The sequence below is a fragment of the Fusarium flagelliforme genome (assembly GCF_020744385.1).
Source record: "Fusarium flagelliforme strain FIESC 12 MPI-CAGE-AA-0113 chromosome Unknown B0J16scaffold_1, whole genome shotgun sequence".
In the NCBI taxonomy this organism is placed as follows: Eukaryota; Fungi; Ascomycota; class Sordariomycetes; order Hypocreales; family Nectriaceae; genus Fusarium; species Fusarium flagelliforme.
In genome coordinates, this window is record NW_025763503.1 from 7,483,490 (window position 1) to 7,506,847 (window position 23,358).

At 48.2% G+C, this 23,358-nt stretch overlaps 12 protein-coding genes and 2 non-coding genes across 14 annotated transcripts; 4 read left to right on the top strand and 10 right to left on the bottom strand.

Moving 5' to 3' along the window:
- Nucleotides 1–1,272: 1,272 nt before the first annotated feature.
- On the top strand, nucleotides 1,273–4,028 carry B0J16DRAFT_280614 (sulfate transporter family-domain-containing protein). The gene is made up of 3 exons (XM_046123908.1): nucleotides 1,273–1,626; nucleotides 1,686–2,372; nucleotides 2,420–4,028. The coding sequence occupies exons 1-3, from the start codon at nucleotides 1,368–1,370 to the stop codon at nucleotides 3,832–3,834; spliced, it is 2,361 nt and encodes a 786-aa protein (XP_045990375.1). The 5' UTR covers nucleotides 1,273–1,367; the 3' UTR covers nucleotides 3,835–4,028.
- Nucleotides 4,029–4,810: 782 nt separating this feature from the next.
- On the top strand, nucleotides 4,811–5,456 carry B0J16DRAFT_379184 (uncharacterized protein; the record flags this gene model as incomplete). The annotated part of the gene is made up of 2 exons (XM_046130980.1): nucleotides 4,811–5,051; nucleotides 5,200–5,456. The coding sequence occupies 2 exons, from the start codon at nucleotides 4,811–4,813 to the stop codon at nucleotides 5,454–5,456; spliced, it is 498 nt and encodes a 165-aa protein (XP_045990376.1).
- Nucleotides 5,457–5,786: 330 nt separating this feature from the next.
- Nucleotides 5,787–7,443, bottom strand: B0J16DRAFT_45218 (uncharacterized protein). The gene is made up of 2 exons (XM_046133876.1): nucleotides 7,195–7,443; nucleotides 5,787–7,143 (listed from the first exon to the last, which is right to left on the bottom strand). The coding sequence occupies exons 1-2, from the start codon at nucleotides 7,369–7,371 to the stop codon at nucleotides 5,911–5,913; spliced, it is 1,410 nt and encodes a 469-aa protein (XP_045990377.1). The 5' UTR covers nucleotides 7,372–7,443; the 3' UTR covers nucleotides 5,787–5,910.
- A 1,061-nt stretch (nucleotides 7,444–8,504) lies between these two features.
- Nucleotides 8,505–8,604, bottom strand: B0J16DRAFT_t28. The gene has a single exon. It is a non-coding gene; the product is annotated as a tRNA-Ile (tRNA).
- B0J16DRAFT_392503 (uncharacterized protein) lies at nucleotides 8,605–9,508 on the bottom strand (the record flags this gene model as incomplete). Its single annotated transcript, XM_046132003.1, has 2 exons — nucleotides 8,605–9,025; nucleotides 9,077–9,508. The coding sequence occupies 2 exons, from the start codon at nucleotides 9,506–9,508 to the stop codon at nucleotides 8,675–8,677; spliced, it is 783 nt and encodes a 260-aa protein (XP_045990378.1). The 3' UTR covers nucleotides 8,605–8,674.
- Nucleotides 9,509–9,923: 415 nt separating this feature from the next.
- Nucleotides 9,924–10,013, bottom strand: B0J16DRAFT_t27. The gene has a single exon. It is a non-coding gene; the product is annotated as a tRNA-Ala (tRNA).
- Nucleotides 10,014–10,276: 263 nt separating this feature from the next.
- Nucleotides 10,277–11,092, bottom strand: B0J16DRAFT_410219 (Mss4-like protein; the record flags this gene model as incomplete). Its single annotated transcript, XM_046133128.1, has 4 exons — nucleotides 10,277–10,432; nucleotides 10,481–10,673; nucleotides 10,725–10,769; nucleotides 10,846–11,092. The coding sequence occupies 4 exons, from the start codon at nucleotides 11,090–11,092 to the stop codon at nucleotides 10,330–10,332; spliced, it is 588 nt and encodes a 195-aa protein (XP_045990379.1). The 3' UTR covers nucleotides 10,277–10,329.
- Nucleotides 11,093–11,137: 45 nt separating this feature from the next.
- B0J16DRAFT_331056 (glycoside hydrolase superfamily) lies at nucleotides 11,138–12,173 on the bottom strand. Its single transcript, XM_046126529.1, has one exon. It carries the CDS (start codon nucleotides 12,157–12,159, stop codon nucleotides 11,251–11,253), a length of 909 nt encoding a protein of 302 aa, XP_045990380.1. The 5' UTR covers nucleotides 12,160–12,173; the 3' UTR covers nucleotides 11,138–11,250.
- A 327-nt stretch (nucleotides 12,174–12,500) lies between these two features.
- On the bottom strand, nucleotides 12,501–14,201 carry B0J16DRAFT_360453 (uncharacterized protein; the record flags this gene model as incomplete). The annotated part of the gene is made up of 3 exons (XM_046129696.1): nucleotides 12,501–13,233; nucleotides 13,283–13,922; nucleotides 13,976–14,201. The coding sequence occupies 3 exons, from the start codon at nucleotides 14,199–14,201 to the stop codon at nucleotides 12,501–12,503; spliced, it is 1,599 nt and encodes a 532-aa protein (XP_045990381.1).
- Nucleotides 14,202–15,387: 1,186 nt separating this feature from the next.
- Nucleotides 15,388–16,926, top strand: B0J16DRAFT_256962 (pyridoxal phosphate-dependent transferase; the record flags this gene model as incomplete). Its single annotated transcript, XM_046123132.1, has 4 exons — nucleotides 15,388–15,742; nucleotides 15,790–16,136; nucleotides 16,181–16,633; nucleotides 16,681–16,926. The coding sequence occupies 4 exons, from the start codon at nucleotides 15,388–15,390 to the stop codon at nucleotides 16,924–16,926; spliced, it is 1,401 nt and encodes a 466-aa protein (XP_045990382.1).
- On the bottom strand, nucleotides 16,895–18,839 carry B0J16DRAFT_45236 (uncharacterized protein). Its single transcript, XM_046133877.1, has 3 exons — nucleotides 18,557–18,839; nucleotides 17,957–18,499; nucleotides 16,895–17,910 (listed from the first exon to the last, which is right to left on the bottom strand). Exons 1-3 carry the CDS (start codon nucleotides 18,612–18,614, stop codon nucleotides 17,120–17,122), a joined length of 1,392 nt encoding a protein of 463 aa, XP_045990383.1. The 5' UTR covers nucleotides 18,615–18,839; the 3' UTR covers nucleotides 16,895–17,119.
- Nucleotides 18,840–18,965: 126 nt separating this feature from the next.
- Nucleotides 18,966–20,106, bottom strand: B0J16DRAFT_331060 (uncharacterized protein). Its single transcript, XM_046126530.1, has one exon. The coding sequence runs from the start codon at nucleotides 20,076–20,078 to the stop codon at nucleotides 18,990–18,992; it is 1,089 nt and encodes a 362-aa protein (XP_045990384.1). The 5' UTR covers nucleotides 20,079–20,106; the 3' UTR covers nucleotides 18,966–18,989.
- A 324-nt stretch (nucleotides 20,107–20,430) lies between these two features.
- B0J16DRAFT_392514 (uncharacterized protein) lies at nucleotides 20,431–21,727 on the bottom strand (the record flags this gene model as incomplete). The annotated part of the gene is made up of 5 exons (XM_046132004.1): nucleotides 20,431–20,872; nucleotides 20,924–21,300; nucleotides 21,349–21,416; nucleotides 21,465–21,501; nucleotides 21,548–21,727. The coding sequence occupies 5 exons, from the start codon at nucleotides 21,725–21,727 to the stop codon at nucleotides 20,503–20,505; spliced, it is 1,032 nt and encodes a 343-aa protein (XP_045990385.1). The 3' UTR covers nucleotides 20,431–20,502.
- Nucleotides 21,728–22,864: 1,137 nt separating this feature from the next.
- On the top strand, nucleotides 22,865–23,322 carry B0J16DRAFT_379194 (uncharacterized protein; the record flags this gene model as incomplete). The annotated part of the gene is made up of 2 exons (XM_046130981.1): nucleotides 22,865–23,112; nucleotides 23,166–23,322. 2 exons carry the CDS (start codon nucleotides 22,865–22,867, stop codon nucleotides 23,320–23,322), a joined length of 405 nt encoding a protein of 134 aa, XP_045990386.1.
- Between the last annotated feature and the right edge of the window lie 36 nt (nucleotides 23,323–23,358).

The following is a 23,358-nucleotide window of genomic DNA, read 5'->3' on the forward strand; positions in this document are numbered from 1 at the left end:
GCGAGTTGATCTAACAGGGATTTTCACTCTTTCCAAACCTTGAATCCCATAATCTGCAAATCTTTACGCAACAGCCAGACGCTGTATTCTTGTCGCCCAAATTCATGAAGTAACCCTCTTGCTATCCAGTGAATTCCCTTTCCATCGGACCCTTATATACCCCGCAATAAAGAATCTTCATTCTTACGGAGACGACGCGAATGTTGGTGGAGACCTTTGGCGGAGCTGTTTTGGTATAGCGACAATGACATGCTCAGATCCTGGTCAGCACGCAATGGTTCTAACGGGGCCCGCGCAGGCACACCAGCTTCTGTAGCTGCAGCGCCAGCACCAGCAACAGCTTTTGCCGCCGCCAAAACTCCAACTCCCCACGCTTTTCCGCCCCATCTCGACCAGGGCAGCTTGACGCGGAAGCAAAGAGCTCAGGGCGTGAGAAAGGACATGGCCGAGACACACAAGTGACAAGTCCGAGGAGACACATGAACTGGTCCATGCAGAATCTGGTACCGGACAGGACACACACTTTTGCTTTTGTTGGAAGCATCTCAAGATTGGTGCGCGTTGATCCTGGTACGCCTGGTCATTAACGTGCTGTGATGGGTGTACCCTTAGCACAGCTCCCCGTCAGAAGATGCGATTATCGCACCGACGCACCCAAAGGCTGAAGGGTCATCAATGAATGGCATGGGCATGGCAGACTGGGATGATCCACCTCGGCTTAACCAGGTAAACCACCGTCGATCCAGTCGCCAGTCCAGTCCATCCAAGTCCCGGCTCAATCAGCAATTGATGCGACTTTATCCTCATTCGGGTGCCTTGGACGAATCTTAATTTATACCCCATCCTCTCGCCTCTGCCTCTTGTTTCCTCGTCCCATCATCCCCTCAACTCGACAGGATTCAACCGGACTTTTACGTCGCATCCGTTCTTCAATCCTTCCACAAAACCGGGTCGAGAACAAACTCCCCATAAGATCGATTCGATCTGCTCGGTTTTTACCTCAACCTTACTCCGTACCAAGCATTGAGTCGTCATACCTCCCTCGACTACTTGCCCCAACTAGGAGAAAGTCCTGCTAGCGCTGCAGCATACCCCGACGCACCGAGCGACAGTCCGAACGACGGTCCGCTATCGCCTGCATTTCGCATTTCAAAGCCCACCAAAAACCCCGTTTCCAGTGGTCGACCACTCTCTACAACTCAAATACCCACGTTGATCTCCCTTTTTGATCTCCCCGTTCTTGCATATAGTCCTCCCAACTCCCCTTCTCCTCTTCATCCATTCTTATTTTATCTCCGTCTTCGTCTTCAACTTTTATTCCGAGCGTTGTCCTTTTCCCTTCCACACAGTCGCATACTCAGCAAAACATGTCGCAACCAGGCAAAAGCTCGGCCAAGACGGCCTTGGAAAAGTTCATCGGCGCCGATCACACAGAACCTGAAGAGAGAGCGCCCTCAATTACGAACGCCGACCTATACATCGAGGAGGAGCCTACCGTTGGAGAGTTCCTCAGAGAAATCACTCCCACCGTTCATCAAGTTGGCGAATACTTTTACAACCTCTTCCCTTTCCTATCATGGGTTGGTAAATACAATTGGATCTGGTTTGTTGGTGACATGGTCGCTGGTAAGTAACTCCCCGTACCGTTACATGGGGATATCTGCTGACACCACCTCCCCGCACAGGTATCACTGTTGGTGCTGTCGTGGTTCCCCAATCCATGGCATATGCCCAGCTGGCTCAGCTTCCTGTCGAGTATGGTCTGTACTCATCATTCATGGGTGTCCTGATCTATTGGTTCTTCGCTACATCCAAGGATATCACCATTGGTCCCGTCGCTGTCATGTCTCAAGTCACAGGTAACATTGTTCTGCACGCTGCAGATGTCCTTCCCGAGGTTGAAGGTCATGTTGTCGCTTCTGCACTGGCTGTGATTGTCGGTGGTATCGTCACCTTCCTCGGCCTCGCTCGACTTGGATGGCTCGTCGAGTTTATCCCTCTACCTTCAATCTGCGCTTTCATGACCGGTTCCGGTGTCAACATTATCGCTGGTCAAGTACCCAAGCTTATGGGCATCAAGGGTGTCAACACACGCCAGCCTACCTACCTGGTGATCATTGACACCCTCAAGAACTTGGGTGGTTCCAAGCTCGACGCTGCCATTGGTCTTTCAGCCTTGGTCTTGCTCTACGCCATCCGCATCTTTTGTGGTACTATGGCCAAGAAGCAACCTCATCGCGCCAAGCTGTACTTTTTCATCTCCACTCTTCGAACTGCCTTTGTCATCCTGCTCTACGTCGGCATCAGTGCTGGAATTAACATCAAGCATCGCTCCAAACCTCGTATCAGCATTGTCGGCGACGTTCCCAGTGGTAAGTTGTAACGACCACTGATCAATATCCCCTGCTAACCACCATAGGCTTCACTCATGCTGCTGTTCCCGAGATCAACAGTTCCATCATCAACGCCTTCGTCTCCGAGTTGCCCGCCGCTGTCATCGTCGTCCTGATTGAGCACATCTCCATCTCCAAGTCCTTCGGCCGTGTCAACAACTATGTTATCGATCCTTCTCAAGAGCTCGTCGCTATCGGTGTTAGCAACCTTCTCGGTCCCTTCCTGGGTGCCTACCCCGCCACTGGATCCTTCTCCCGTACTGCTATCAAGTCCAAGGCTGGTGTTCGCACCCCCTTCGCCGGTGTCATCACTGCCATCGTTGTCTTGCTTGCTCTTTACGCCTTGACTGCCGTTTTCTTCTACATTCCCAACGCTGGTCTTGCTGGTGTCATCATTCACGCCGTCGGAGATGTCATTACCCCTCCCAAGGTCGTCTACCAGTTCTGGCGTGTCTCCCCCATTGAGGTCATCATTTTCTTCGCCGGTGTCCTTGTAACCATCTTCAGCTCTATCGAGAACGGTATCTACACCACGATCGCCATGTCTGCTGCCGTTGTTGTGTTCCGTCTCTTCAAGGCTCGCGGTCGCTTCCTCGGTGTTGTTCGCGTCCGAACCATGAAGGCCAACGTTAGCGACGGTACTGCTAGCCCTGGCTCAATTGATGAGGGTGAAAGTTCTCTCCGCGCTGGTTTCCTTCCCCTCGACCACGGCAATGGTGCCAACCCCAAGGTCGTCGTTCGTACGCCTTACCCCGGTGTCTTTATTTACCGATTCGCCGAAGGCTTCAACTACCCCAATGCTTCTCACTACCTTAACCAACTTACCGAGACCATCTTCGCCGAATGCCGACGAACCAACCCTGCTCTCTTGGGTAAACTCGGAGACCGCCCTTGGAACGATCGCGAGCCCCGCCACATCAAGGTTGTCGAGAATGACGAGCGACCCATTCTCAAGGCTGTTGTCCTCGACTTTTCCAGTGTCAACAACGTCGATGTTACTTCTATCCAGGCTCTGATTGACGTCCGAAACCAGCTTGACAAGTTCGCCGCCCCCGAGGTCGTTGACTGGCACTTTGCCAACATTGAGAACCGATGGACGAAGCGTGCTTTGGCTGCTGCTGGCTTTGGCTTCCGTACCCCTCGCTCTGGAAATGACTCTACTGGTAACTGGAAGGCCATTTTCTCCATTGCTGATCTCGGTGGCGATGACAGCGCCGCTACTGCCGCCGCTATCGATGAGAAGGCCAAGAACACACCCATGCGCCAGGACATCGAAGCCGTCGACGACTCCATCAACAGTGGATCAGTAGAGAAGCTCCCAAGAGAACACACCAGCACCCGCCTCGTCGCTGTCGGTGGTCTCAACCGACCTTACTTCCACCTCGATCTTCAAGAAGCTGTCGACGCGGCTGTTTCCGCCGCCGAGCTCAAGCAGCACTAAAAATGTTATGATATTTTAATATTTTGTCTAAAATTAGGCATTGGCGTTTTCTGGGAGTTATTCTATGTCACATTTGTATTGGAGAGTTTATGGATCGGCCAGCTGGGCGATGTCATGTCTATACCCGATTTAGTTTGATGGATTACATTGATGGAGAGTTAGAGCCCCTGCTGTAGGCGAGGCATATGAATGACAATGATGACTTTTACTTCAAATATTTGACTCTTTATCCGTGGATGTGAATGTGTATGTGAAGGTAGTGCTTTAACCACGTCCTACTCAACAAGGTATGCAAGAACCAGTCGCTAAGAGCCTAAGAGATGAAATAATTTGGCCACTTCATGATATTTGAGACCAGCATTTATGCAACCTTGTTTTCGCGCCCTAAGCCTTAGACAATATTCCTCTAATTCATCTGATGCCTAACGGATGTAAATCTGCTGCATGACTCCATAGTTTGGTAAGGCCAGGTATGCATGAGGCCTGCCCCATTCCATGAGTTCCCACGGTAGTTGAGATCCATAGCAGCGGCCTGGGCAAGGCCAGTCGTGTCTTAAATAGTAAGATGCGATGAGTCTAGAAGGATGCAGATGTGGATAGTACGGGTGGTAAGAATAGCTAAGAAGTTTGAGTTTGGTGAGATAACAAGCTGCTGAATATTATGCGATGGGTGTACTTTGGCTTGCATCGCAGGAGTATCACAGCCATATCATCAGTCAGTGGGGGAAGAGATTTCTTTTAGGAAGGAAAGTCGAGACAAGAGGGAAGGAGAAGGAGAGAGAAAATGGGCTCTGCGTGAAGAGTGCGCAGGTGGGGGTTGGCAGCTGGTGACGGCAGACAGGCAGTAACAACTATCTTTGCCCTTTCCTAAGCTAGCATAAAGTGACCAAATTATGTCATCTCTTATGCTTTTAGCTGCTAATTCTTCTCATACCCTGGCCTTCTTACACAAACAAAACAACATAGGCAGTATATCATGGCGCATATCATCGAGGCCTTCGAGTTCAGAAAGACCTTCGATACAAGATTGAAGCGAACCGTGGACGGATCCTACTGGCCGCACATGTGCTTCGTGCAGAACAGACCTCCGAAGTATTTTGACAAAGATCTGCCTTGCATACACCCAGCTTGCACAACGAAAGATAACGCCGACTGGGACAGCCAATACTGCGTCAGCATCCGCCCACCAATGTTCGGCAGCGACATACACAAACCAAGTAGGTCATTCATGTCCAATCCTTGCGCCATTACTAACTAACGCAAATTTGTTCCACCTTTCTTGCTTCGACCAGGTTGCCGACCTCACTTACCTACCACATCTCCATCGACTTTGGCCACTGAATCAGTTGACATGGCGACGGGCAGATATGGCACTTACGCCAGACACAAAGAGCCAGTTACTCGAACCTGCTGCTCAGCGTCTGGTACAGGAATTCAAGAAGATGTACTACGGTTGGTGCGCGGAACAAGCGAGAGTGCCACGCAAACCCGAAGGTTCTGAGGAGGGCCCGAGTCATCCTGATGACGGTGCTCTTGAGCGCGAAATGTCTTTCAGCAATCGATTCCCCAAAGATCCGAGTGACCCACGAGACTTCAAACTGATTCCCGTCATGCTTGAATAGACTCTTGAGCAGGTGAGCCCAAATCCATCTAGGCTGTAAGCATCGCAAGTACTAACCCATGTGCCTTGGCATAGGACGAAGAATATGTAAATAGGATTGATGCCTATTTTCAGAAGCTCTTAAGCGGCGTCGTTGACCGGAGCTGGTTTTACCAAGATGACTTTGCCCACTGGACGACTGTGAATATCAATTTCGACCCAGAGGAGCCATTGCCGGAGGAGATGGAAAGGTTGGTTTCTCTCAACATTATTAGACCACTACGATAAAGTTGGCAGAACGTTAGTCTGAAGGCATCAAGTGGTAGTGTTACTGGGAAAAGACGGAATAAACCATGAAGAGTTTGCATTTTATTGGTAGAAAACTGACAGGAAAACAATAGATTTACAATAATCAACGCAGCCCAAACACCAATCCATGCAGCAATGCAACGTCATAACCCAAATCTATCAGTCATCTACAGAATAAACAAACTTCCCAGCATGCCCGAGACAAACACCATGCCCAGGCTAGCAGCAATCTTGAAAGCATCCGACTGCGCAGCATCAGCAGATGAGTCGTCATCTGAGGCCGAGCTTGCGTCAGTCTCCTCCGCGTCGTCAGAGTCTGTGCTCTGAGGTCGGAAGGGCTTGACGGCGCGGGTGCTACCGCTGCGAGAAGTGCCGGTCTCTTCGGTATCTTCGGTATCGGAGGGAGACCCAGAGTCTGTGGCGAGGATTTCCTCGGTTTCTGTGGGCTTGGACTTGCCGGCGCGATTGGCGCTTCCTTGACCTGAGCAGGCAGGATCGCTGGAAGCATCGTCGCCTTCGCATGCTGCACCGGTGTTGGCTGGAGCGTCGTTGTCTGCGGGTGAAGCACCGGGTTTGGAGGCATCGCCTGAACCAGATGACTCGCCATCATCGCCATTGTCGCCGCCGGAGCTACCATCGCTACCCTCATCACCAGCACCGCTGCTAGAGTCGCCGCTGGAATCACCGCTGGAGCCACCATCACCACCCTCACCACCTTCACCGCTGCTAGAATTGCCACTGGAATCGCCATCACTACCCTTATCACCTTCACCGCTGCCAGCTTTGTCACTCGCAGGCTTATCGCCCTCACCAGGCTGGTTCTGAGGCTGAACAGCGGGAGGGGCAGGTGGTGCAGTAGTAGGAACCGCAAGCTTACCATCCGAGACCTGACTGATAGGAGGAGCAGTAATGATAGGTAACTCCATGTCATCACAAGGCGTCGTGCGAACCTGAACCTGTCCATCACCAATCTGACACATCGGCACAGCAATCGTTGTAGGAACTTCCTTGGTCGTACCATCCGAGACAACAGTCACGACAGTAGTGGCGACAACACTGCTACCCACGATCCTCTTCTTAGGTGCAGATTTGGAGTCGCTTCCCTTCCCGCAAGGCATAACGCCAAACTCGACGGGCTCGCATTGCTCTGCCCAGTTGCGGTCGTACAAGTTGTAGAAGTCGCCGGATTGGCATTGCCAGAAGATAGCCGAGCCGCCGAGAGCGAGAGTACCGTTTGAGCAGACTGAGAAACCAGAGGTGTAGATTGCGCCGGATTGAGCGGGCTTGTCGAATTGGAATTGGTAGCTATCGGAGATATAGCCTGTGCGACCTTGAGCGTCTTTGAGGACACCATCATCGAGGCTGAGGACAAGGACGCCTTCGCCGTTGCATGAGCGCTTCTGTGGGTAGTCAGTGGGGGATATTCAGTGTGTGGTATTCCGTTGACTTACCTCGCTAAGACCGCGCTTCTCGTTACCGGGTTTGAAGATCGTTACTTCGAATTTGCCGCTGTATGATGACGTGCATCCTTTTGGTGGACCTTCTTTGGGGCTGATGTCTTCTGTTACTGCTTGAGGAACAGCGAAGGCTGTGGCGGCCAGGGCCAAGAGGGCGAGAGAGGTTCGCATTGTGATAAGATGTGTGATTATACAATGGCAGACTGAGATCGAAGAAAGGTAGTGAGTGACCTTTGATGTCTGAAAGGAATTGTGCAGTGATGATGAGTTTGATCAATTGTGAGAGAAGACCTGCTTGATATACATGTCAACTGCCCTGCAACAGCATTCTGGAACGCCATATTCTTCTCCTTGTGCCTATTGATACTCTATAGAATCTACATTGTTCGCTTAGCAAGACACGTCAACCCGTGTGGCTGGGATTATTCCCCGGGCCCAGAAGACAATGCGATAACCATTAAAACGCTTTCCCGGGAGTTGCGCATACCGGTGGTAATGCAGGGAGAGATATATCGTGCTGAAGTGTGGTTGGAAACTGGAGAGGACAGCTGATGAAACGCACTAGGTTGTGCAAACTTGGTAGGGACTGGAATTTGAATGTATCGATTTAGAAGACAGCGTGTTTGAGGGAGGCGAAATGGGTTGTGAGGAATGAAGGAGGTTAAGAGGTCGCGATGTCTCACTTTGATGGGCTAATGTCTTAAGGGATGACCCGGATTGAGAGGTTTTTGCCTTCCCAAGCAATGCTTAAGACGGCCATCAGGGCAATGATTGATAGTTTCTATCAATATATTCTTACCTCAAAGTCTCCAAAGTCCGAATAATTCAATAATAGGTACACAAGAGGGCTCCCTGAAAGGCACAGCATATGAACGAAGTCAACAATTTTGATATCGGCCTGACACATTAAACAAAAGCACCTATAGCGGTACCATAGATAATAATTTAATAGAAACCTCAGCTACATATTGATATCTCTGTACGGCAATCGAGAACCTGACAAAATCCGAGCTGAGGCTGTCACGATGCACTGATCTTCAGGGGTGATGCAAGGGAGTGGCGCTGAGACATACCCAACCCTCGCGACAAGGGTTAAACACCACTTCCTGCCATCTTACAGGGTAGTCTAGGAATGTGGCGATTAACAAAGAGGCTCATGAATTGCATTGTTTAGCTGAGTATCTGGTTGGGCTGACGCAGCTAGGTTTGAGAGTGGGCTGGAACCGAGTCACATGTCCACGTAAACTTCATAGCAGACCTCAACACAACAAACTCTATCCACGACAAAAAAGAGAAAAGAATATTACCAAACCCTGGGCTCGAACCAAGATCTGCCGCCCCCCCCGAAGGGCCCGCCATAGGCGAGTCATTAACCGGCTGTGTTTCCAATTACACCAGTTTGGCTTTGTTTTTGCTTTTCATTCATAAAAACTATCTTATACTATGTATATCCAGTTCCGCTCAGTTTTACCGCTCATACGCCCTCAAGAATCTTGTCTAACGTCTCCATCAACAGCGGCGGGTTTGTCTGATGTGGTGAGTGGCCCGTATCAAGCTCAAAGACTGGAACACTCCGACCGCCATGCTCCTCGAGCTGTGATATAAACTTCTTTTGGGCAGCTTCTGGTACAAGTATGTCCTTTTTAGTAAGTATCCAACTTGATGGGATAAGCTTGTGGAACCCATCGTAGGTCTGTTCATCGCCGAATACTCGGACGGCCTGATAGAGTTTGGATGCGGCTTGAGCCAGCGGTAGGCCTTGTTCTCTGGTAAGGTCGCTGTAGAAGCACATGGCCGTGTCCTCGTCGCATACGAGGTAATCACCCTGAGGCATTACAGTCAGCTTTATTCACATGTTTCGGTAATGGTGACCTACCTCTTTGCGAGGATAGCGACCTGGATTAGCATCATACAACCCCCTAGTGCTTCTCCCCGGCGGCGCAAAAATAGAAGCCAAAAACACCATCCGAACAATCCCTCCTTTCAAACCATCCTTCTCACGCTCAACGCGGCTCAAACCGCATGTAGCTTCCGTCCCAACCATTCCCCCATAAGAATGCATAAGCAGCACAACATCATTCCCCTGATCAATATGTTTGTTCAGTACTGAAGAGGCTTCTTTTATATCATCAGCTAAACCTGGCGCTGGGTCGATGGGGTCTTCTCGTGAGGATTTGAGGCCGACAACTTCGACGGGATAGCCTCTGTCTTGTACTGATTTTTGGATAGTGCTCCAGAAGCGGAGGAGGCTGAAGTTGCCGGGGATGATGATTAGGGAGGGCTTTACAGCTGTGCGTAGGGCGGCCATGATTGGAATTTTGGTGAGATGTTGAATAGAGACACATATTGAAAGAGGGGAAGTGTCGGATGTGTTTGTGAAGGATTCGTGATGCAACGCAGTTTATGTGATTGACATCACGTCAGCACTTACAAGTTTCGATAGGCTAATTGGTGATATTACAGCACGACACAGCTTGAGAAAAAGAATGCATGATTTCAAGGACCTGTGCAGAAAGAGAAGTGCCTTTCAAATAACTTATTAGTATAGATGACTGATATCAACGTCCTCTGTAAGCCGCAATGAAAAAGAAAAGATGATGAAGAACCAGCCTCATACACGCAACTGATTCTCATATCAATCCAAAGGAGAAAAGGGAACGCTGTAGAAAGTCTCTAAGAATGCAAAAAGAGAAGGTATAATAGCGGAATTGAACCGCCTAAGATGGACGAACAGGGAATCGAACCCTGGACCACTCCCAGATTATTCAAACGAATTATGCTAAGGGAGTATTATACCACTAAACCATTCGCCCGATTTTGGATATCAATCGCTTTGCAATTTCTGTACACAACCTACTGAACAGCAATCGCATTGCATTGTCACATTGAACCGGAACATTTCGTCCGGTATCACCTTGTGATTGGTTGGAGAGAATGCAATTGAAGTCCTTGTAGCGACTCTAATCAAACAATCATGTCATAGTATTTGTCAGATCAATTCAGGCATCAATATTTCTTATTCATAACTTCGTCTGAATAGCAGATGGTCACTCGCTTCTAGCGACATCCGCATCAGCCCAATCACAATCCCTTCAACGCCGCCGCTTATCAACATTCATATTCGCAAACTTACTCCACATCCTTCATCAGCTCACTATCCTTGTCAAGTTTCGTCCACTTATCCTTTCCATCAGGAATGTCGACTACTCTTTGAGTGTAAAAGATGTGGCATCTATACTGTGTTAGAACCCGTGTGAAAATCAATATTGGGAGGACTTACTGAGGCTGGAAGTTCTCTCGGAGTTGAGGAGTGTCGAGGTTTAGAAGTGTGGGGAAGAGAAGCACCATGTTTCGTCCTTCATCCATGATCCAGCTTCCACACTCGGCGCAGCCGACTTTGCAGGGTAGAACATGCTCGTTCTTCTTGGATGAAGTCTTGTAGAAACGGAGGTTCTTGACACCATTTTCAAAAGCTAGAGCAGTCAGTATATGCCATGAGATATGCTGAGTCAACGAAAACATACAAAGGTCGGTTTTCTTGAAAATAGCAGCCCATTGGAAAGGAGCACCTGAGATCTATTAGCTGCCGATCGTTGTTGAAGCTAGTGGAGTTCGATCTGAAATCGATAAAGTGGATCAACATACCATGGATCTTCTTACAGTCGATGCAATGACAGTACTTGGAAGCAAGAGGTTTGTCGCTGTTCAGCCAGTACTGAACTCGTCCGCAGTGACAAGACCCGTGAACTTTCTTTTCAAAGTTCTCTCGCTTCTCGGTAGCTTCGTCGGGTCTCATGTATGGAGGTTGAGTTTCCCAGCCGTCATGGTTATCATGGGCGAACTCATGCTGGTGGTTTTCCATGTGCTTCTTGTCATCATCTTCGGAACCCATTTTGACGGTTTGCTTGGCAGTGAATAGTAAACAATGTGAGAAAGTCAGATAGAGTTGTAATTATTAATTAGAGATTCAGAAATAATCTGGGGTCTTTGTAGTGTCGCGTGCCTTCTGTGGCGCATCCTGTCGTCATAGATATATCAACATGACAACTTCTAGATGACCCTAATATTCTCCTCCCCTGCATCGGAATCGCAGTTCAAGATGTCATTGATCATCTCGGCCCACTTCCACGGCTCGGAGCTTTGCTCCGTCCTCGCATTATAGTACTCCCAGCCCATGACGCCTCCAATCCGGGGATACTTTCTGACAAGCTCTCCAAGACACTGTCGCAGTTTTGCTTCTTCGACATGGCCTGAGCAATTCGATGGGTTGGTTACCAGCCCGATGACCACTTTTTCCTGCGGCCATCCGCGCGCGATGATTCTGTCGTAGTCGTGCGGTTTGCTCATGTCGCCCCAGCCGCAGTAGAATTGCGTGTTATACCATGCTATGCGCGATCCCAGACCCTTTTCCAGCTCTTCCATGTTGAAGCCTCCTAGGTTTTGTTCATTGCGGAGTGCTGGTGCGACGGGCGCGAGAGTTACGAGGAAGGATTGACCAAAGTCGGTTTTTAGATGGTCAATCAAACGAATCACCCCGCCGAGGGACATTGCTTCTTCGATGTCAAGGTCTAAACCGTCGAAGCCTGCCCATGCGATCATTTTGCGCAGTGGCTGGTACCATCTGTGGAAGCCTTCAAGAGACCCGTCGAGTTTTGTGTACGAGCCTTGTGCTGCACCTCCCAGCATACCCAGGACTTTTATTCCCGCTGCTTGAAGCTGTTTGACTTCATCCCAGAGTGGAATAAATTTATCTGAATCGTAGAGATCATCGTTGAGGGTGATGCGCGTAGGCGAGTTGAGATGAATAGCCGCGATGATGACGTGGGTGACGCCTGCGCCTGGGAGAATAGTGGGCTGGAGGGAGATATATCTATCCTCTTTGTAATGAGTCTGATGGTAGAAAATGATTCGCTTGTAGGGCTTTTCTTCCGCGCCAGATTCATTCTTTTTGACGAGCATTTTGACTATGTTTCAATTGATGATGAGTCGGAAAAGGCGGAGGTTGGTTGTGATGAGTGCGACAAGGATTAGAGCTCGGCGTAGCCTTAGTCACCAGCCTCATCAACATTCCAAAAGAAAACTCTCGGAGCCAAGTTGAGTTTCATAAGGCTTATTTTTTCCAGGTAGAGATCAAAAAGACTTTTACAAGGTTTAGGGCAATAAAGGCACATGGTCTAAGAGCTGTATAAAATGACCAAAGTCTTTCGTCTCTTATATCCTGAAGTCAGGGTTCTATATCTTGTGAATCTATATACAAGAATTTGATATTTTCCTATTTAGAGTCCTTTCAAAAAGAAGCACTATTCCAGAACTCTGTAAACAGGATACTCATCCCCAACCTCCAAAGGGATAATGTTAGCACTGGCATAAGAATCAATATTCTCAGGCTCAAGTGCAATAAACGCCAAACCAGCATTCTTCTGTCGTGTGCTAACAAGGAAACTTCCAGAAGGAACCTTAACCTTCTTCTCCTTGACCTCTGTAGTGATAGTAGCTAGCACAACTCCTTCGTAGTAAGAGCTGCTGAGTTCAGAAGCTGTAACATTCAGAGCCTCAACGGTGCCGCTCCAGGGCTTGTTCAGCTTCTCAACTTCGAGGCCGGAAATTCTGAGACGCTCGGCAAGACCTGACCAAGCTGTGGGGATTAGGTAAGATTCGGGGCGAGATCGGGTCAAGTTGGCTGTGACGGGTGTTGTGGAAGCGAATTGGATGGGGACTTCGACGATGGAGCCGTTTGTTGCATCGACCATTGTGAAAAGACGGCTACTGACTTCCGTGTAGTCGGTGATGATAATGTCCTCTTTGGAATCGATAAAGTCATTGATACCGCCCTCGATTGTCTTGAACACCTTCTCTGCGTTGAAGGCAGCTGTCTCGATGATTGAGCTGGCCATGGTCAAGGCAGAGGCCGTTCGGCGTTGGAATTCCTGGTCAGCCAGACCAATGCCTCGTGTTTCGCAGAGGAAGGTAATACATTGAGTCAAACCCATAGCATTACGGCCAATCTTGGCATCTGAACCAGCCTCGTTGAATCTGAGATTATGTTAGTAAAGTCCTTTAAGGACTGTAGAGGTGAACTTACGTAGGAACATAGCCAGGTGTAGAGTTTGTTCTACCAGTAACATAAGGCTCCCACCTCAAACCAGCCTTCTCCAAATCATCACCCATATTCTTAGCAAACAGCTCCTCCGAAAGCTTTCGAATATCCTCATTGATATTCAGATTCTTCGCCGCAGAGAAAAGTCCATCCGAAGCTTGAACATAGTTTCCATATCTGGAAGACGAGCCATACTCATGCATATCAATCGCAACATGCGGCGCAAACTCCGTAAAGAACTTTTTAATCTCACGCGTCTGCTGACGCGCAAGCTTGATGTGATCACGGTTGGGATCGTAGTTGGTGGCCAGGGTGCGCTGGAAGTAGTACACGCCGTCAGGGTTGTAGCGTGGCATGAGCACGATGTCAGCGTCTTTGAGGACCTTGGATGCCCAGTCGGGATGTTTGTCGAATTTGCCGAGGAGGGCCATGAGGGATTCATCGCCTGCGGGTTCATTGCCGTGGACGGCACCTTGGACAAAGATTCGGACTTTGTTTGATCTTGCGCGGGTCCTGGCTGTTGAGAGTCTTACGTAGGGGAATGAACGGGCTTCCTCCGAGGTGAAGTTTGCTGTGTGGTAGGTCATGTAATCGTTCTTGGAAGCGACCTTTTCCATGTATGCCTCTGCTTTTGATCAGTACACAGTTTCAACCAGTTTTCTGGGTTAGGAAACATACCCATATCCTCATGAGAAGTAGGTCCCTGGGTGCCATTGCTAAATCCAGCCTGTCTGTTATCCGGGGTCAGGAAAGCAGGCGACAACAACTCAATGTCAACATCCTCAAAGTTGGCGGCTATCAACTCCGAATCAGGCCGAACCGTAACATGGTTATATCCGTACTGAACAGCGTTAACAGCAGATACGGCGGACAAGCCGACGAGGCAGGCAGTTTTGGTCAACATCTTGGAGTACTTGGTACAAGATTGCCTGCAGATCTACATGAGCTGGAGGGAAGAGTCCTTTTTATAGCTATCATGTTAGGAAGGTAGACAGCGGTCTCTATTTGTTGACTCCGCCTGCCTTGATCGTCGGACAAAACATCGTTTAAGCATGATATTAAGCTCTTGGCGCTGGGGAGAGTAGCTTGATGAGGAAGCTGGCAAGACCAACGATAGTGGGGCATCGCAACGGTGTTGAGCGGGGTTACATCATTTACCATTGTTGATTCCCAGACATAAGAAGGATTATAAAAGAAAAAGGAAAATAAGAATAAGAATTCTTCAGGAATCAATTAAGATGGTGATATCTGCGTTTCGAATTGTGTAGGTAGAGGTGTTGTTGCATCTGTTCGACTGTGGCCAAGAGAGAACAACCTCGGCCATCTGCAGTGATCGACAGACAAGATAAGGCGACAGGTTACCAACGAACAAGGTTCCAAGACCTTGGGATCCGCAAGATACCATCCCCGCAAAGATAGGCATCCATGGTCGGCAAAGTCCAGGTGGTTGGGTGTCCAAGACCCTCGTCGTTATGAGAGATAGGGAAGTACTCTTATTGGCCGGTCTTTACAACAGGATAATGACAGAAATCTCTTGGGACTAACTACGTCATATCAAATCGTTGTTTCAAAGAATGCATGGAAGTATTCTAAATAGTTATTGTGATAAGAAACGTTGAGTATGATCGTTGCATGTTCTGTTGGATGTAGAGAGCTGGAAGCCTGGAACGCAGGGCATTACACTCATCATTATGCTGGGAGGGCTACTTTGTGAAAACAGATATATTTGAAAGATAGCTTGTTAGGGTCCTAGATTATTTGTTTATAGTAATAACTAGTCCAACAAATAGAGCGTTCTTAATAGTATTTGCAACAATGCAGAAACAGTTAAACCGCTCCTAGCCTGCCATACCCTTGACTTTCCCCAGACACATGCACTATTCCAAATAGAGTAGGCTGAAGGAGACTCCAGATCTCGCGAAACCTTGTTGGGTAAGTCTATCATTAGCATATCATGAACTTGAATATCATTGGATGCTTCTCCTCACTTTGGCTGCATATCGTGATAACCAGAGATTATATAGAACCCGATATCGCAGTTTGTTTTCCCTCTTACATTCAATATCTTAACAATACACACATTATTCAAGATGAGATTCTTGACCCGTACGCTTGCAAGAGCCAAAGCTCCTACTATCGTCTCCCGCGCAAGCGTCTCAACTCTCCACGCCAAAATCAACAGCCCACCACCCCGAATCGTCAAAAGCCAAGGACTCTGGCTCGAAACACATGAAGGACACAAGATTCTGGATGCATCTTCAGGTGCAGCTGTTGTATCCATCGGACACAATGATTCAAGAGTCAAACAAGCTATCGCGGAGCAGTTGGACCAAGTAGCGTATTGCTATAACCCTTTCTTCACAACTGAAGCGGCAGAGAAGATATCTCGTTTTCTGACGGATTCTACTGGTGGGCATATGTCGAAGGTCTTTGTCGTCAGTTCGGGTGGGTGATGCTCTTTGATGGAGGTTTTAGTTGTTGACGGGGTTTAGGTACCGAGGCTGTTGAGGCAGCTTTGAAAATCGCACGGCAGTACTTTACGGAATTACCAACGCCACAACCGAATCGGACAAAGTTCATCGCGCGAAAGCAGTCATACCATGGAAACACCCTTGGATCCCTGGCTGTGGGAGGACATAAAGCTCGACGAGGTGTCTATGAACCTATCCTCGCCACGAACGTTTCTCACGTTTCACCATGCTATCCTTATCGGGAGATGAAGCAGGACGAGACGGAAGAGCAGTATATCGATCGTTTAGCCAAAGAGCTGGACGATGAGTTTCAACGTTTGGGACCTGATACTGTGTGTGCTTTTATTGCGGAAACAGTTTCTGGAACAGTAAGTCAATACCTCAGACTGATGAATTTCACTAACGGTAAAAGTCATTGGGCTGTGCACCACCTGTACCCGGGTATTTCAAAGCCATGCGAGAAGTCTGCGATCGTCACGGCGCCCTTCTAATCATGGACGAAGTCATGTCCGGTATGGGCAGAACAGGCACGCTTCACGCTTGGGAGCAAGAGGGTGTTATACCAGATCTGCAAACCGCTGCCAAAGGTCTTGGAGCTGGATACATGCCAGTGGGCGCTTTGTTAGTCGGGAATAAAGTGGCAGATACTTTGACACAAGGATCTGGTGCTTTTTCACATAGTCAGACGTATCAGGGCCATCCTGTTGCGTGTGCCGCTGCATTCGCTGTGCAGACTGCCATGAAAGAAGATAACATGCTGCAGAACGTGCAGGATATGGGTAAGGTCTTGGGCGAGAAGTTGAAAGAGAGACTGGCGGGACATAAGAATGTTGGTGATATCAGAGGAAGAGGTCTTTACTGGGGTGTAAGTGAAACTCTATCCTTGGAGAATGTCTGCTAACAAGTCTGAAGATGGAATTTGTTCAAGACAAGCAGACCAAAAAGCCATTTCCTTTGAGCGAACAGATCGCTGGAAAGCTGCACAAGACAGGCTTGGGTGCTGATCACGGCGTTTCACTTATCCCAGCGACTGGAAATATCGACGGCATAAACGGGGACATGGTCATCGTCTCACCCCCATTCACCATCACAAGAGAAGACGTCGACATCATAGTGGATAGGGTAGAGAAGGTCATCAAATCTGTACTTGGATCTTAACCAACCCGAATTCGAGTCTATTACCAACGCCTGATCGTCACATGATAAAAGCCTGCGTCGGCCCACCCAGCAAACTCGTCCACCTCACCTCCCCTGCGAAGCCCAAATCTCCTTAACCTGCTCCACAGCCCTCAACAAATTCCAGCACCCCGTCTTACTATGCAACGAAACTAATTTCTCCAAAAAGAACGTCCTATGATCCTCCGTCGAACTTTCCGCTGCGATGATAAAATACGGCCACGCAAGTAAATGCCGTCCTACGATATCGACGTATGCGTCTATCTCGTTCAGGGATTGTTTGAATTCTTCTATCCGGTGGACAGTTGCTTCGGGTGGTGGGTTGAAGATGGCGCGTTGGACGTAGATGTCGCAGGCGAGGGTTGTTAGGTTTGCGAGTTGGGAGAGGAGGGGTTTTAGTTCGGGATGGACGCTTTCGCACCATGTTATGAATTCGAGACAGGCTCTTTGCTGGGCTTGGATGAAGTGAACGCCGTTTGTTTCGTTGAAAAGGGATTCTCCAAAGAGACAGACTCTGTCGTATGTCAGTATGAAATTTGTCTCCAGCTGGTAGAACATACCTCAGAATTTGCATCTGCAGAAATCTTCTAAGATCAGACGTCTTTCCATCTCCCTTCGCAGCAAGTGCATTAACAACAACCCTCAAAGACCCATATATCAGCTTAAAATTATCACTTCCACTGATCATCTCGCGAATATGCAACAGCAGCAAAGCCGTAAGAGCAGAATCATCATCTTGAGGCGCACATTGATGCGATCGTGAAATAAGTTCCCGAACTATTGATCCGTAAGCCGATGGATCAAGAGATACTGATGTCCCGTGTTGTAAAGAGAGATGCTGTTCGACGACGAGAAGGACTGCTTTGCGGACCAAAGGGTCTGTTTCTGCTCTTGGGAGGACGAGATCGCGGTAGCCGTTGAAGCCCATGTTTATGACGGCGATGAGTTGGGCTATGTTATTTGAAACTGTGATTTGTTAGATGATGTGAGTATGAAGGTTCTGGTGACGTACAATATCCGAGACAGAATCTGGACTTGGGATCAACGTGATCCAACCCCCAAATGACAGACAGCGGCTCATGATATGATACAGCCAAGTCTCTTGTTTCTACCACATCCTCGACTGTCTCATCCACCTCATAGTCCAGTGCTGTATCATAGTCCAGCGTCGTATCATACTCCTGTGTCGTATATTCGTAGCCGCTCTGTCTGAAAGGATCTCTCACATCGGAATATAGCCCGAAGTCACTGTCACCTACGAAACAAGGACCCTTAATTTTGGCGGTTTTGGCGTCGTCTTTCGTCACGACAGGATCCGTTATTTGTCGTTTACCTTGAGAAGCCGTAGATGCATCGTTGCTCTTCGCTGTCTTCTTCGCTGGCTTATCGACAACAGGCACTGTCTTGCCTACAAATCTTCCTCTTGCAGCAATACCATCATTAAAGCGATATCGTAGTCCTAGACCGCTACATTTGATCCCCTTGTCAGCGCATTTTGCGCACCCTGGTTCTTTGCGATCACAGTCTATGCGTCGACGAGAGCATTGATAGCAGCCTGCAAAACGGTTAGCCGTGTTGAAAACGATGCGCCGAAAGTGATTGCATGTTTTACCTCTAACTTTGGGTCTCTTCTTTACTTTGTCCGAGTTCGGACATGTACTTGGGGCCATTTTTGATTGGGGTTTGGGTGGCGTAGTCGTAGTCGTGGTAGCAATCTGCAATCCGCGATCCTTGTACACATTCAGTGCAGGAGGAAACAGTACTTCAGCATTGAAGATGTGTGTATCATGTAGTGAAAGAGACTACAAGTGACTGAATTCTGTTATCTCACAATCAGTAGATTTGTTATCGCGTGAAGGAATGAATCGAAGGCAATCAGAAAACCTGGTCTCGTCCCATGTCATGATCTGGCCCTGGCTTCGCAAAGGCGGGGTAGGCTAGTCCCTATATGGAAGTTCGACACGAGGTGATGATAAGCGATGGCGGCGTTGAGGCGCCGAACATGACAATATTAAATGCTTCTTTAACCAATAATTTAATTCCAACTAGAGATAAATATGAACATCATCTGTAGTGGAATCACTTTCCTCAACGTCCTGTGGTGCCAGCATCTCTATCGCCTCGTCATCAATTACAACCTCCGCCGGCACTGGAATTAGATCAAGAAGGTCCAATATCGTGTAGATCAGCGTAACGACTCCAACAATTAACGTCGCCAGTTGATCTCGCTCAGTGATTCGAATAGCCAGGTCAGGAATGTTGCTCATATCCAGGTAAAATATCATCCAGATCGATGGCAATATAAATACTGCCATAACAAGACCCCCGTCCTTGATATTCTTCAGAGCCGCTTGCGCCGCGACCTCTTCTCCCTTTTTCCAAGATGATATGAAAGTGACGATAGATACAGGTATGAGTGACAATACCAAGGTTATCAGTATAGGGGTTGCCATAAGTATCACTTGGTGGAATATTTCGAAAATGACTTGGAGGTACGCTTCTCCAAAATCGCCCATGCTGAAGTAGAAGAAGGTAAGAGATAGGCATATGTAGCTAAAGGTTGCGAATATTACCAGATAACATGGTGTCATATTTCGCAATTTCGGGGCGGGAACCTTGTCCAATCTGATAAATGAAAGCATTAAAAGACACAGGAACATTCCCGCCGTCCACGATACCTTGCAAGGTCCCAGAATATCAATGATGCGCTGTCCCAAATCGAGTACCTCAGGAGGGATCTTTTTCATGTCCAGTGGTTCAGTGCTGAAATAATAAAAACCAGGGGTAGGATGGCTGTCAAATGCGAGGCAGCTAATAGCCACACCTCGATCTTTTATTCCAATCATGCCTATGCATTGTCTCAACAGATCCGTAGCGGCGAAAGCTGGATATGCTAAAGCGCCTACAAGATCACTTGAAAGAGTTGGTCTCCTGCCGGCGGCGTAGCCGTAGAACCAACTTGCGAGAACGGATGCGAGAAGCATGTACCAGCAGTAAATGGCGCCTGGACCATATAGTCCCGTAGCGGTGTCGTAAAATTCGGGATTGTATGGGAAGAGAATTCCTGCATCGTGGCGAACGAGACCTTCTGTGATTTGGAGCTCTGGATGTGTGTAGTTGCAAAGTGAAGCCATTATATGCCGCGTCCTCGGGCAAGTCGCCTGGACTGAGTTGACGAGAAAAACAGAAGGGCGATCATTGACGCGGAGCTCTGTTCCTAATGAGAGAGAGTGTTTTGTGCCCTGAAAATGCCTTGTTGCGCTTTCTGCGGTATCTCTCCAATAAAGAACCCTGTATCTATTAGCGCGGTGGCTGTACAGCTCCCAGCTTGCATAGAGCTGAGACAAGTGAATCATTAGACCGGACCTCAGGTTCAAAAGGATTGACCCGAAAGCATAAGAAACGAAATAATTTGGTGACTTAATGCCAGCTTCGACTAGCATTTAGGACACTTTACTATAGTAGCCTGAGCCTTTGAGGATAATTCTTGTTACCCACCTGACCAGTCCATCTTGTCAATTAACTTGAACTCGTTGATATTATGTAGCCAAATCCCTCCTACTTCCCCCAAGGATCCTGCACCGCGGTGATGTACATATTCGTCCCATACGATGGCGCCCTCAATGTCCTCTGCGACCCTTCACTAACACTATCCTGACCCTGACTTGCAACCTTGGTCGTATCCATATTAAACCCAATCTCATCATCGCTGCGCTGATGTCGAACACCTGACCCAGTACCCTTCTTAGGGCAACGAGGCATCTTTGCATTCAGGCTAACAAGCAATGGCTTGTAGGTAGGTATGCATGCGCATAAAAGTGCTGAAGTGACCTCCGCGAGGCCCCATAGTTGAGGCCGCACAATGTCCCAGGTATCGATCGACCACATGTTGGTCCATTTTATCCTCAGAATAGCCAAAGATATCGAGCTTTGAACATGGATGTCAGTATAGAATATGCCTAGTGCTGAGCTGACTTACAAGCATCCCAACAAGAAAACTCCCGATAACGCAAGCTTTTGCGAACGCCGAAGACTTAGTTTCCATATAACCGGTAAAGGCAACACAGCCACTGCAAGATCGGTAAATATGCTAATCCCACTGCATACATATCCAAGCTCCATTTGGTGAGGCACACATTTGCTCTCGACTGCAGGATCCCACATGCTCGACAGGGAAATGCACTGCAGGAAGATGATCAGAATGATGCAGATGTCCCAGAAGACGAGAAAGACTATCGCAGCAATGTAAATCCACCGCCACCAGGACAGTGAGACGATCCTGTAGTAGAGAAGAACAAAAGCCATTTTGGTGCAGAATAGGGCTTGGCTGTAGAAGAACATTATGATGTATGAGCACTGATATTTGTTAGCTGGCGATAGCGAGACACGCCGCGAGCGTACTACCTTGTAGAAGTTGCTTATCTTGTGAAACGATAACTTCCCAGTAGGGTCGCTAAGGCCAAGTGGGATCACTACAAGCTGTGAGTTGATGCATGACATTATGGATACTCTGGACGTACAAGTAAGAATCCCGGCTCCGAACATCACGGTCCACAACTACAAAACGTTAGCAAAACCCACAGCAGCAATCAAGTTTACTTACCAAAGTCATGACGGCAGCAAAATCATCCCACCCCAGCGCACGTATCTTTCTTCGACACCAGATCCTCAGACCAACCGCCAACAGCGAGGTCATAACCGCAAAAACAACAACAACAAGCACAACAATGAGACGATCCCCCGTAGTCTGGGCCTCCTGCTCCGAAGGAGCGTCCATGGCCATTGAGAAAGAACACAGAGTTCAGGACTTTGCGACCAAGCACTACGCTGGGACGTTGTGGGTTATGTAGGATGTACTAGCGTCGGGGCGAGGCGAAGCCACGATTTTGACTTCCGTGACACAGGAATGCTGGCGTGGTCTGGATGGGAAGATCTTACGGTTATGCAGGAACGGATTGATCTTGGCTTAGCCCTACGGTAACTGCTTCAAGAGTAGAATTTGTAATTTTAGTAGAGTTGAGATGCGTCATTCATGAGATTGGGTATATTTGGAAATGTCCAAATTTGCATGAAAGGTAAGCAATGAAGCTATTTATTGTTAACGTATTGATGACCGTTCCCGCGAATATTCCACCTCTTTACCCTTTGGTTTACAGCCTTGGGGAGAGGATGCATTCTCCAATACTACCGGGACCAAGGTTTCGGATCAGATGGCGGCATCTCCCCTGACTCCATTCCAGACATGTCTTATACCCGTTAGAACATCCGCCTAGCGTAATCTTGAATAATGTCAGACATCTTCGGCAACATAAAGGAAGCTCAAGGTCCAAATCTTCGAGTCATTAGCGTCCGATAGTCTGCCAGAGTTTCTAATAAAATCCAACGATTACCGGCAAGGAAGATTCCATCCAGATCTTGCGAGGAACAGTCCAAGTAAACTACAATGCGGCGAAGTTGATCCGGACGCCGCGGAACTTTATCTTGAATGCTTTTGGCATAGAATAGCTAAGCTGTCTGGCACTATTCCCGGAGGCGTTTGCATTCGGTGGAGCTTTGCACGTGTCTTTTCATCATCTGTCATTGTTATCTCATTTTGGGAGTCGGTGTCGCCCAACTTTCTGTGCATGTATCTCGGGCGTAGACTTGTTCTAAATTGGGGACCGAGTTGTTTAGACTAATGCCCGTCTTGGGTGTGATGTTTCAGCTCGATGACAGTGGCTGATGTCTGGTATTGTCTCATTGGCTGTGTTGTCAGAATGCGAAATACGAGCATCAATTGATGTGGCACTCCAGGCATCTGTGAATGCCACTTGCTGATTGGGTGGAGACAATATGGGAAGGCAATACAGAAATCATATATCTTGAAAGGATTTCAACGTCTCCGGGGCTGAAGGATCATCTCATATGCTGCATGGCTAAAATGGCAACTACTTCGAAACAAAAACTCTCTTCTCCATTCTACGAGGACTCGCCGAATGACAACAATAAGATCGAATTATTTCCTCTCCCTGAAACTCAAGAAGCAGACATCACTGCTTTCAACACTATCTCGCCCTCAAACGTCGTACCTCTTCGAAAGTTGAAGCAATGGCCCCGAGCAATTATATGTCCTGCTTGTCGGGAACTATCACTCACGCGTATTGAGCGCAAGATCACCGGTGGAACCCAGTGAGTCCATCACCTCAACTGATATCATAAGAAGAATACTGACCATATCTCAGCGCCATGGCAGCGTTGATGTTCGTGTGCACAATTGTTGGCGGTCCGCTTGCATATACTGGGAAGCAATGGAAGAATGTTGAGCACTACTGCTGTAGATGTAATCGGAGACTGGCTACCTGGCACTTTAGCTCAGGAACTGAAATTCATGTATGGTAGATATCAGCTCTGTTCGCAAATCACATTTCAGTATCA

Excerpts from the sequence above, each read along its gene's own strand:
- B0J16DRAFT_45218 (XM_046133876.1), bottom strand. The coding sequence starts at position 7,371 with ATGCGAACCTCTCTCGCCCTCTTGGCCCTGGCCGCCACAGCCTTCGCT. Across the intron at positions 7,144-7,194 it reads AGAAGCGCGGTCTTAGCGAG|AAGCGCTCATGCAACGGCGA; the intron begins GTAAGTCAACGG and ends GACTACCCACAG.
- B0J16DRAFT_331060 (XM_046126530.1), bottom strand. The coding sequence starts at position 20,078 with ATGGCTTCACTTTGCAACTACACACATCCAGAGCTCCAAATCACAGAA.
- B0J16DRAFT_45236 (XM_046133877.1), bottom strand. The coding sequence starts at position 18,614 with ATGGCCCCAAGTACATGTCCGAACTCGGACAAAGTAAAGAAGAGACCC. Across the intron at positions 18,500-18,556 it reads GAAGAGACCCAAAGTTAGAG|GCTGCTATCAATGCTCTCGT; the intron begins GTAAAACATGCA and ends ACCGTTTTGCAG. Across the intron at positions 17,911-17,956 it reads CAGATTCTGTCTCGGATATT|TTTCAAATAACATAGCCCAA; the intron begins GTACGTCACCAG and ends AACAAATCACAG.
- B0J16DRAFT_280614 (XM_046123908.1), top strand. The coding sequence starts at position 1,368 with ATGTCGCAACCAGGCAAAAGCTCGGCCAAGACGGCCTTGGAAAAGTTC. Across the intron at positions 1,627-1,685 it reads TGTTGGTGACATGGTCGCTG|GTATCACTGTTGGTGCTGTC; the intron begins GTAAGTAACTCC and ends CTCCCCGCACAG. Across the intron at positions 2,373-2,419 it reads TGTCGGCGACGTTCCCAGTG|GCTTCACTCATGCTGCTGTT; the intron begins GTAAGTTGTAAC and ends TAACCACCATAG.
- B0J16DRAFT_331056 (XM_046126529.1), bottom strand. The coding sequence starts at position 12,159 with ATGCTCGTCAAAAAGAATGAATCTGGCGCGGAAGAAAAGCCCTACAAG.